Source organism: Capsicum annuum, chromosome 1 (assembly GCF_002878395.1).
Source record: "Capsicum annuum cultivar UCD-10X-F1 chromosome 1, UCD10Xv1.1, whole genome shotgun sequence".
Lineage (NCBI taxonomy): Eukaryota > Viridiplantae > Streptophyta > Magnoliopsida > Solanales > Solanaceae > Capsicum > Capsicum annuum.
In genome coordinates, this window is record NC_061111.1 from 250,256,542 (window position 1) to 250,268,445 (window position 11,904).

Sequence of the window (11,904 nt, forward strand, 5' to 3'; positions counted from 1 at the left end):
TATATAGATATATCTTGCTCATGTCAACACAACTTATTTATAGATCAGCTCCTTTGATAAAAGTTTTAAAGAGTCGTTTGATACAAGGATAAGGATTATAATCCCGAGATAAACTCGAAATTAACTTTATTTCATGTTTGATTTGAGGCGTTAGTTATATCGAGATTATTTTATCCCTCCATTTGAGGTTACTATTCCATATAAGAGATGGGATAAATAACTGAGATAAGCATCTAGTAACCCCCCCCCCCCCCTCCCCCCACCTCCCCCTCGGGAACTATGACTGAAGTTGGTACGACACACTCCAACTTCAACTCAATTTTAGCTTATTTTTATCACTCTTTTGTACTGACATGATACCTTCATTACACAAAATGAGGCTCACGTTAAAGATGTCACGTCAGCTAAAAATGCTAACAAAACATGTCACATCAGCTAAAAAAATGATAAAAATACGCTAAAATTGAGTTGGGGAAGCCAGTGAAGTTAGAGCGTGGCGCAGCAAGTTTGGTCATGACGTGAGACCTTTGACGTGGACCTCATTTTATATGATAAAGGTGTCACGGCAGCTACAAAAATTGATAAAAATACGCTAAAATCGAGTTCAAAGAACCCGTACAGTTATAGCGTGGCGTAGCAAGTTTGATCATAATTCACGGGGTACTAGATGCTTTAAATAATTCCATGAAATATCGCAACCAGTAATATCCTTGTTCCATCCCGCATGTAAGACCAAACAAGGTAACCACTAAGCTGCTATTGTTACTAAAAGTCAGAAGTTACAACAGAGATTATACAAAAGGATAATACAAGTATTGATTCCCCAAACTTTTCAATGCCATCCAAGAAACTTTGACTATTAATATACATTGGGATGGCAAATGATCAGTTGAAAGACCAAAAACAAAAGGGGGAATCACGGTGCACTAAAGTTCCTGCTATGCACGGGATGAGACTTATTTGACCTCACTTCCTTTTCTCCTTTGCCAAATCTACAAATATCAAGATATGTCTAAACTAACTTATTCCTGCTGTAAAAACGGAGAAGAGCTAATATCAGTTGTACTGTAAAATGAGTCCTCAACTCCACCGTAGTAGGTTTCTTCCTTTTCCTCGTCCCACTTCACGACCTCTCTTATATACCTGAATGCCTCATCAACTGTCACGCGGTCTCTTGCCTGAGCTTGCCACACAAATAGTTTTTTACCCGTGATAGAAGTATAAAGGTCTTTAAACTTCATTGCTACATAATAATATGCTTGGTTTGCTAGTGATAGGTTATTATGGAGAGTCCATACTGGACTGAAATCGCTGAACCACTCGCAAGAATCCAATGGTACACAAATGATCTTTTCCTCAAACAGATCATACTTGTTCAAGATTAAAACGAATGGAGTTTCTCTGAAACATGGATGTCTTACCATTGTTTCAAAGAGTTCTTTGATATGCAACATCTTGTTCTGAAGTAGTGTACCGCTACCACAGTCCTCGTGAGAAAGCCATATCTGATCATAATCACTCAGCGCAACGCAAAATACTACAACACGAACGTCTTCAAACATCTCCACCCACTTGCATCCTTCATTCATTCCGTTGGCATTTACTCTTATTAGCTGGTACCTGTCAGGAAATGCGGTTAGTCTATGTCACTAAGACTCAAGTAGATTATTTGGATGAGTACACAATATGCTCAGCATAGTACAAAATATACGTTCAATTTTCAGCAAGTTTGAACAATCCATACAGAATGCTCAGGTCTCCTTACAAAGATGAGACACTGGAACGTCAAACAACTCAAGGTCTAAGAATATAAAAGAAATAACTCCAGAAACTTTTCCACTTGCTATCATCATATTACCATAAGCCGGGGGTCTATCGGAAACATCCTCTCTACTCACATCTTAGGTAGTGGTATGGACTGCGTACACTTCTTACCCTCCCCAGACCCCACTTGGTGGGAATATACTGGCCATGTTGTTGTATCATCATATTACCATACTTATCGAGACATCAGTTATATTTATCTTCACCGGGGATTAGGGAAAGGAAATCTTTTGCTGGAACAAGGATCCCTTTTTGGACCAACAAGATTACTTCTTGGGAGTAGAAGTCCCTCGGAGAAAGAAAGAAATTTGTCTATCTCAGATAAAGTATGTTCTCAACCTACTTGCAGAAACTGGAAACTTGGCAACTAAACCTTGCGGTACTCTTATGGTTTCCGATGTTCATTCGTGAAGATGGTGACTATCCCTTCGATGATCCAAAGAGATACAAGAGGTTAGTTGGGAATTAAACTCTCTCACTGTGCCTCGTCCGGACATTGCTTTTGCAGTAAATGTGGTTAGCTAGTTCATGCCTGCACCTACAGTCAAACAGTGGGCAATTCTGGAGCAAATCGAGCAAATCTTATATAAAAGGAGACCTAGACTTGGCATATTATATATTAAGGACATTCTCAGATTGAGTATTTTACTGATGCAGATTGAGTTGGATCCAAGATTGATAGAAGGTCCACCATCGGTTATCGTGTCTGTCTTAGTGGAAACTTAGTACGTAGAGAAGTAAGAAACAAAATGTTGTATCTCGTTCCAGTGCAGAACCTGAATAAAGAGATGTGGCGCAGTTCACATGTGAGGTTATGTGTATACATCATCTTTTAACTGAAATTGGATTGAAGCATCCTACTAACGCAACAAAAATTTGGTGTGACAATCAAGTTATCCTTCAAATTGACTCAAATTAAGTTTATCATGAAAGAACTAAACATGTTTAGGTAGATTCTCATTTTATTTGTGAGAAGATTCAGGAGAACTTGATTACCACTGGCTATATGTAGACAGGAAAGCAACTAACTGATGTGTTCACAAAGGTGTTGAATGGAGTTCGAGTTGGTTATTCTTGTAACAATATGTGCATTGATCAATATATACGATTGATATCTATGCTCCATCTTGAGGGTGGGTATTCGACAATGCATGCAGACACTCTTTTGTAGTATATCTTTAGGGATCGGTAAAATTTCTCTTTAGATTATTTCGTTACTGGTCAAGCACCAGGTTGCTAGTGAGTGAAAAATCTATGTATAACTCGGGCTATTCCTGAAGCCTGAAGGTAAAATATATCACAGCAATAGCTTCATCAACATCTTTCATTTCACACCAAAAGTCATTTTGTCATGCATGAAAAATAAAAAATTTACGCTGCCCATCAGAAATATGAATTAAGCTAGAGTACATCTCGAGAATGCTCAGCATCTAAAACTAAAAAGATAATCATCACTTAACGCCAGAAAATGTAATTGTCCAAGTTGGAGGAGAACGGTTACCTAGTCAGAGGTAGCGCAGCAGCATCCAGATTGTCTCCATAGGTTTCAGACATTGGGCTACGATCATCCAAGGAGAACTCCATAAAAGCCAAACCATTGCCTTGGGTAACTCCCTCGGCATACAGTATATCACGCTCGGAAGGTTCATACTCATTGCTTGACACCTCAACAGCCTACAATACGGGGAAAAAGCCAACTTAGTATCCATTATCCAGTCCCAGGAGAGCAAAGCCAAATGCATATACACAAGATACGATCGACAACTCAAATCAACTAGATAATCGAAACAACTCATTAACCATATACATTTAAGATGGTGCAAAATGAGTTAGGTAACTACATTGCTCGAGAGACTTTTGACAGTTTGATTTGAAAAGACAACTACTACGTTCCAAAAAGTACCTTGCTCAAGAAGTAATCTGCTACATCTGGAAGGAAATGAAGCTCATTTCTTCTCTTGTATGTTTCCTGTATAGCAGGATACTTCCAAACTTCTTCAACCAGAGGAGCATACTCACGTGTTGCTGCAGGGAAAAATGCATCTAAATCTCCGGTGGCAATGATGTCCAGTAGCCAATCAGAGAAATGCTTCAATCTCGGGTTCAACGAGTAGATGCACTGGCTAGTTTCGGCAGATCCCAAGTCACCGCCTATAAAGTTGAACTTGTCACTAAATTGCAGCCATTAGTTCCTTTGATCACGACACAGTGGATCGTCAATGAAATTTGGAACCATATTGTCAATACAATTCCAAATAATGAAGGTTATCAATGTACGAACGAGGTATGTCTCAACTTAGTAAACAGTATCTTTTTAGTATGAGACATGCAGCATCTAAACTCCATGTAGCAACTCTGGGAGACTTCACGTCTTTGAAATCGGTCAAAGATGAAACTAGTAAATAACTGAAAATTGACAAAGAAATAACTCACTTGAACATTCCTCTGTGTGACTTCATTTAACCACATTAAATTGAAACTTCACTCTTCACTAACATCAAGAATTGAAAGAACTGCTCTTATCGTTTATATATTCTATGGCAAAAAGACATCCCAAAGGAAAATCCATGACAAAAGTTATCAATTCTAGACAAGAACGACATCGCTACTTTATGGAAATCAGTATAACTCAATTTCGCTTCTCGCAAATCTAATTGAAGAAAAATCCAAGAGATTTGTTAAGAGAATTTTGACTATTTGAGTATGGGCGAAACCTAGGAGCATATAATTTTCGGCAGTTCTTTTATCTCGTTTTCTTCCGCAATTTGTTAAGTAGGAGAGGCATTCCACTACAGACACAAACTATCACTAGTGGAACAAAGTCCTCGACGCAAAGGCAAAGGGGGACAGAGCTCCAAGTCCAACGGTATGACCACCAATCTACCTGAGTGGCACAAGCACTTCGTAAATTAATTTTAGAGATCTGTTTAAAAGAACCTTCAGCCTCTATTCTTGACGAAGCCTCCTCTTCAAAGCGCTCCCTTCCATCAAGAAGAATGCTCAGGTATTTGTACATGTTGCTTTGAATCATCAGCTTGATATCTTGAACTTCTTCAGCAGTGAACTTGTTCCCATACAAAAATTTTGCCTGCTCAGAAGGTTGTCGAAAATGAGTATAATAATAACAGAAAGTGCAGAAGTACAATTAATCACTTGATTAAGAAAAATCAATTTCCTTTGCTGATAACCGAGAATCCCCTTGGGCAAAAATGATTACGAAAAGTCAATTTTCTCTGCTGATAACCGAGAATCCCCCAGGGCAAGTGGCGCATCATTCAAAACTCAGTGAATAATGAATATACCCCTCTACCTTCTCGACTTGAGGAAAGTCCATAATAACCAATGCATTTCATTTCACACGCAAAAAGTAAAATGCAACAAGGCAGAGCAAGAAAAATAGACTGGCTCATGAAGGAGAAGAGCACTGAAATCAATACAAACAAGTACAAAGCCAATTGCCAGGAACTCATTTCGTCTCAAGCTTGGATCTTCAGCTTTCTTATTTGTCTTATCCCAAAACTATGTTTACATAAGTTCAAAAAGACATATTCTAACTTGTAGTATCCCATAAGATTCCTGGATTCCAATTCAATTTTGGGTTGGCTGCGGAAGCACTTCTTCAAGCTTCCGAACGATAGTATTGAGATAAGGGTGGACAAGTTGTCAATAATGATTAGATGGATTATACCGGCCCACATTGCTCATCACACTTTCAGACCCATCTTCCTATATGACCGGAAAAAATGGCATCAGTTAATGAAACAAAGGGCATGAATTTTTCTAGTAAATGATGACCTCTAACTAGTTGGTAATTAGTTGGAGTTTCGCCTTTGGCATTATTTTTATTGGAGAGAGAGGCTTTGAACTCTTTTATTAGAAAAAATAAAACAAAGTTAAACCATACTACACTTCCACCTGTTAGACTACTTGAAGTGGACCATCTAAACCTTGTGCTGAATTGTCTCCTTCAAGTAGGCGAGTGACAGGCTCCGTTTAGGAAGATATCCTAGCCAGTATCGCAAACTAAACAAGGGATTTCACAGCCTTAGCTTCTTGTCTTTAATGATGCTCCTTCAGTCCCATTTCATATATCGACATTTGAGTGGACATGGGGTTTAAGATATTAATTTGACATACAACAACAACAACAACACACCCAGTGTAATTTGACATATCTATTATATAGTTGTATTGGGACAAACCATTAATATAGTGGCTGAAAAGTTAGTTCCGCAGAGAACATTGCATCATAGTCTAAAATATGAATGTTAAGTGAACTGAATTCTTAAAAGTTGTATAGAATATTATTATAGGAACAGTGACGATCTTGGGACATTCAAAGATGGGAAAAGTCATATAAGTAGGGATTGGGAGGAGAGAAAAGCTCTATAATTATTTTATCTCGGCATGGCTTATATCAAACGTTACCAGAATATGATTGGATAATCTTTTCTGTTCTTATACTTCGTCATATGTTTTTGGTAAGAAGGAACGCTCCCTAGCAGGAAAAACAACCCAGTTCCAATATGATGCAAAACAAAAAGTTCACTTGCAGCAAACGAAATCTGTCGATCATAGCTGTTTCTACTCCGTCACACAAATGAAAAGAGAGACAGATGAGCAAGCTGTATACAAAAATTTTAGAACATACCAATGCAGAGATACAGGAAAATTGTTGTAAGATACCGAATACAGAAGCTTAACTTCAGATTTATAAACAAAAAGTTAAATGATGAAAAGCATTTCCTCTAACGAGCAGCGTGCAATAAATAACTTAGAAAGATCGAATATGGCAGTACCTGTTTGAAAATAGTGCTTGTTCCGGAACTTTCAAGTCCAAGTAAAAGTAGCTTCTGAACCCTCTTTTGCTCTATATAATTTGTAACAGTAGTATAATTACTAGGTTCATCCCTCTGTCCATGGGGCTGACCAACAGGTACTGGCAGCGACAACAGGGAGCAGATAAACCGCGTAAATGCCTGTATAAAAAACAAATTTTAGATATTTAAGAACCAACTAGCCTATTAACAGAGTCAAAAATCCATCCAAAATATACTTTTTTTTCCTACCTTTTCCCATATGTTACCCCGAATATTGTTTTGTCCTTCTTCCTCATAGCGACCATCATCATATACCCAAAAATGAGTGTCACGGGGACATTGCACATTTGCAAGCTGAAATAAAGACAAGAATGATTCACAGCAGACAAGGTGTTCAGGACATGATAACAGTTCCATTTTAATAAGATTCATTTTCCCAAGAGCCTTAACTTAATGTGACATAGACACGTGCACGATTTGTCAAATAGACGTCTCATGTCAGCATCACTGGACTCCGCTTTTCCAAGTACACGTTTTTTTTTACAGTGTTGTTTCCCTATTGAACTTCTGTTTTCTGGTAAATTAGGAAAAATCACAAACATTATACATCCTTCAAAGATTTTCAGGACAGGAAAGACTTATAATAAGAGACTTCCCTCGTCAATTAATGCAATCTACTCTTTGTAAAATGGGCATCATATTCCAAACTAATACGCAGCCATTGGTCTCAAAGTAAGGATACGAAAATCACAAGTAACTTCGAGTGGGGGCCCAGTTAATAGTTTAGACAGTTGTAGAGGACAACAACAGAAAGAAAACATAAGGCACATTTCATTACCAAATATCTCTTAGAACAGTAATCTTAAAGCTATAAATGATTACTTGGATGTAGATTTTATTTAACTTCAGCGTATATCAGTGAAATGATTGCAGCGGTAATAGGGTCAGAAAAAATCAATGCTGTAGTTAACATTTGGTGGACGAAATCCCTAAAAGAAACAGCATGACAATAAGTAACAGATTGACCAAAAAACGGAGTTCCCCACCTACAAACAGGAAAATCAAGTGAAAAGACATAAACTGTGGCTAGTACATAGAACGTAACTATTAGATTGGCACTTAAATAGGACAGAGTAATTGTTCTACGACAAGTAATTTCCTCACAATACGAACGGGAATTTTTTGCTACAAATAACATACCTTCAGCACCTTGAGTTCCAGTTTAGTTATCTCTCGGCCATTAATATAGACCTGTGTGGTTCCATTGCTTGCATGCGGACTAAGTTTCCCAGTAAAATTCAGATTTGAACTCACAATTCTAGCAGGTTTTTCTCCTTCCTGTTAAATTAAGAAGCCAAAGCTGCATTAGCTTTCTTACTTTCCGATGGAGATTACAATGATTAGTTACTGTTCGATAAATAAAATTACCTTTCCCCAAAGTCCAGATTCCTTGTCATACCAATAACTTCCAGGCTTCAACTTCTGAGGCGGTAAAGGGCACCCGAAGAGTTCAGCCATTTCATCAGGTTTCAAAGGAAATCCATTAATAATCAACTGTTCCGGTCGGAGCTGATTAGCAGCACATTCTTTTTCTGCTTTCATTATTTGCTTGACTTCCAAGGGACTAAGCAAACGTGACAATACTCTTGAATGTTTGCCAAGTTTGAATCTCTTTGACTCATCAATTGGCTCACCGATGCAACTTACACATTTGCGCCCCTCAGGCATGGAACCCATTGCTCTAAGCACACAATTGATGCAATATTTTGCATCACAAACCAAGCATGACTCTTTATTTTCCCACTTCCCTTTCCCACATCTACAACAGAATTTTGATTTCTTTTTCTTCTTCCTTTCCTTGGAAACTCCAACATATTCCGGAAAGACTTGATTCTCAATGTCCACCACTTTTCTTTCAGATCTAGTAATAGTATTGAAAGTCACCACATGGGCTCTTCTCGACTCATTGTTCTTTGCAGCATTCTCAGAGGGATTATGCTCGGACCGAGGGGACGCTGAGGGGGAACCTGAAGAAGTATCAGGGCTGTGCAGTACAGACACCTGGGACTCTGAACTAGCTGGAATCCTTGGACTTTCACTCGGTTGACTGGTTACAGCAGCTACCCGAGACACGTGCAATGGAATTGTCTCTATAACAGGTGCAACATCCCGTCTTACGGATCTTCTTGATTCTGAAAGAGGTTCTGCTACAGATACTGTGGGAATTGCACCAGATTTCACATCAACCGGTTCTACTCTAGGAAGATCATATGATATTGGAGGACCAGTATACTCTGATGCTATTGAGCAATCCATCGCATCCCCCTCGGGGAGGGGAACTCCTGGAGGAAGCATCCTCCTAATCATCTCCCTCCAATTCTCTTCACCCTTCTTTTCCATCTTTTATTTAAACGCGAAAATCGCCAATCTTTTATTGCTGTATTCTCAATTGCAGCATCAATTTCCCACACATCTATCACTTCTTAATATTGCCGATTCCACCACCATCTAGTAAACAGAAACATCTAAGTCAAACATGACAAGTAACAATGTTACAATTACTCTCCAAGGAGTTCAATTAATAAAAGCTTAGTTTAAAACCAACTATTGCTAAGCATTCAACTCGGTGATTTTACATAGTCACAATTACCCTAAAACACCTTCAATTTGGAAAAGTTTAATCACACCTTTTGATCAAAAGTTCAACACTTTGAAATCTTACAACCAAACAATCCAAGCACAAAGCTTAACTAGCCAAACAACCAGACAAGGCCCACAAATACATTTTACTTAAACAAAAATCAAAATCGAAGTTTTTCAGGACCTAAGGGTGTGACCTAGTGATCAATGAATTGAGTTGACAACCATGAGGTCTCAAATTCAAATCCGACAAAAACGTTAGGTAAATTTTTTCCATCTGTATTAGCCTTGGTGGACAGAGTTATCTGAGACAAGTGGGAGGTGATAGATAACAACAACAACAACATACCCAGTGTATTCCCACAAAGTGGAGTCTGCGGAGGATAAAGTGTACGCAATCCATACCACTACCTCAGCTGAAGTAGAAAGATCCTCGGCTCAGGACAGATAACAAATATAATCAAACAAAAATCATAAAAGCAACCAACAAAAAGGAATATCACACCACTAGATAGTAAAGGAAACAAAACACCCCCAAAGTAATACTACAAAATAGCTATACTAAATCATAGACATCACCAAAACACCATGAACAAGAAGCTACAAGACACTACAGGCACAAATACAAACACAACACTCTTCCCTACTATTATGAACGTCCTACCTACTACCCCTCTACCCTAGGAAGGTGTGGAGCTATTACGTGGAATTAGTCGAGCTACCTGTAACTAGTGGGAACTGTTACGTATCACATGGAACGTGAAAGTTGGCCCGGACACCGAGGTTATTAAAAAAAAAATCAAACCTTTTCATGAAAATTAAAACAAGTCCATATCTTCAAGTGGGAATCTAACAACTTTGAACATTGAAGTAATGAAAGTTTCAGAATCAAACTTAACTAAAGCAAATCCTCAATTTCCAACCCTTAACTACTTTGCTACAGTTCCAATCCTAAGCATACAGAAATACATATACATAAACTAACATAAAAAAAATGTCAAGAAAATATGTAAAATCAAGAAAGTTTTTACCTTTAAGTTAAAATGAAGAACAAAATGAAATACAAAAGTTACAAGAAAAGATGTAAAATCAAGAAAGTTAATACCTTTAAGTTAAAAAAGAAGTAGAAAAAATAGAAAAAGGGGTTGAGCAACTTTTACCCAAGAAAGTGACTAACAAGCTGAATATATGAATCTTGATTTGTGATGATTAAAAATTGCTTTCACTTTTTTCTTATTTAGCTCCAAAAAATCTTTAAAAAAAATAATCAAAAGTGTTAAAGCCTAATTTTTTCTTGTAAAATTAATCGAGATGGACGCAAACTGATCGAACACTATAATTATGAAAGAAAAAAAAATGAAAAGGGGTTGAATAACTTTTACCTGGCTGAGTTACAAGCAAGCTGAAAATAATGAATCTTGATGATTTAAAATTGTTTTCACTTTTTTTTTGAACTCCGAAAGTCTGGACAAAAAAAGAATCAAAAAGGGTTAATTGTTAAAGCCTAATCTTTTAAGGGAACAATAATAAAGAAGGCAAGTACATGCAAAATTAATCGAGGTGTATATAGTGGTTGTGTATAAGCTAATTCAAATTATATAATCTTTAGAAAAAAAAAAAAGAAATACTCTCTCCATTTTGAAATAAGTGAATTGTTGGATTTTTATTAATTTTTCAAAATAAGTGAATTATTGATTTTTTTTTCAAATTTGCGCTTATAATTTGACAACCAATTAACTTTTGAAAAGGTATTACAAGGTCAATTATTTTTTTTTTTTGGATAAAAATAGAAAGTTGTATTAAATTTATGTTTTTAATATTTTTTTCTTAATATGTGTATCAAAATTCAATAATTCATTTATTATGAAATGGAGGGAGTATCATGTTATGTTGTTGGTACCAGGTGACCGATATGTCATGATAAAATATTGGTAAAAAAAATGAAAAGGGGTTGAATAACTTTAACATGTGTAAGTGACTAGCAAGCTGAAAATAATTGTTAAAAGCCTAATCTGTAGAGGGAATAAGAAGTATCACATGAAATTAATCAAGGTGTGTAGGTGCGCGTAAACTGATTCAAACAATATAATTATTGAAAGAAAGGAAAAAAGAAACATTATGTTATGTTATTGGTATGAGGTGACAAATATGTCTTGGTAAAATGTTGGTCCGAATAAAATGATTATAAGCAAGGTGTGTAGGTGCATATAAGCTGACTTGGATTATACAATTATTAAAAAAAAAGAAAGAAATATCATGTTATGTTGTTGATGAGAGATGGCAGATATCTCATGATATTAGTTTGAAATGTATGAAAATTGATTCGAATAAAATAATTATAATCGAGGTGAGGGTAGGTGCATGTGAATTGACTCGAATTATACAGTTATTTAAAAAAAAAAAACATCTTGTTATACTGGTAATATTAGGTGATAGATATTTTATGATATTCGTTTAAAGTGTATGAAAACTGATTCGAACAAAATGATTATGGAAAAAACTAAAAGGGGTTGAGTAACTTTTACTTGTGAAAGTGACTAACAACTGAATATATGAATCTTGATGAGAAAGATGATTAAAAATTGGTTTCACTTTTTCTTTTTATTGAACTCTAAAAGTC

General features: G+C 36.6%; 1 protein-coding gene across 8 annotated transcripts; it reads right to left on the minus strand.

Annotated features, from left to right (window-relative positions):
- Positions 1–680: 680 nt before the first annotated feature.
- LOC107850269 (extra-large guanine nucleotide-binding protein 3-like) lies at positions 681–10,853 on the minus strand. Of its 8 annotated transcripts, none has more exons than XM_047401478.1 (9): positions 10,667–10,853; positions 8,073–9,152; positions 7,845–7,982; positions 6,894–6,998; positions 6,624–6,803; positions 4,762–4,912; positions 3,728–3,975; positions 3,326–3,498; positions 681–1,620 (listed from the first exon to the last, which is right to left on the minus strand). In XM_047401478.1, exons 2-9 carry the CDS (start codon positions 9,042–9,044, stop codon positions 1,023–1,025), a joined length of 2,565 nt encoding a protein of 854 aa, XP_047257434.1. In that variant the 5' UTR covers positions 9,045–9,152; positions 10,667–10,853; the 3' UTR covers positions 681–1,022. The 8 variants fall into 8 exon arrangements, with proteins under 8 accessions (XP_047257434.1, XP_047257447.1, XP_047257453.1 ...); XM_047401491.1 differs by having other exon boundaries at positions 8,073–9,169; positions 10,667–10,824; XM_047401497.1 differs by lacking the exon at positions 10,667–10,853 and adding an exon at positions 10,445–10,583.
- Between the last annotated feature and the right edge of the window lie 1,051 nt (positions 10,854–11,904).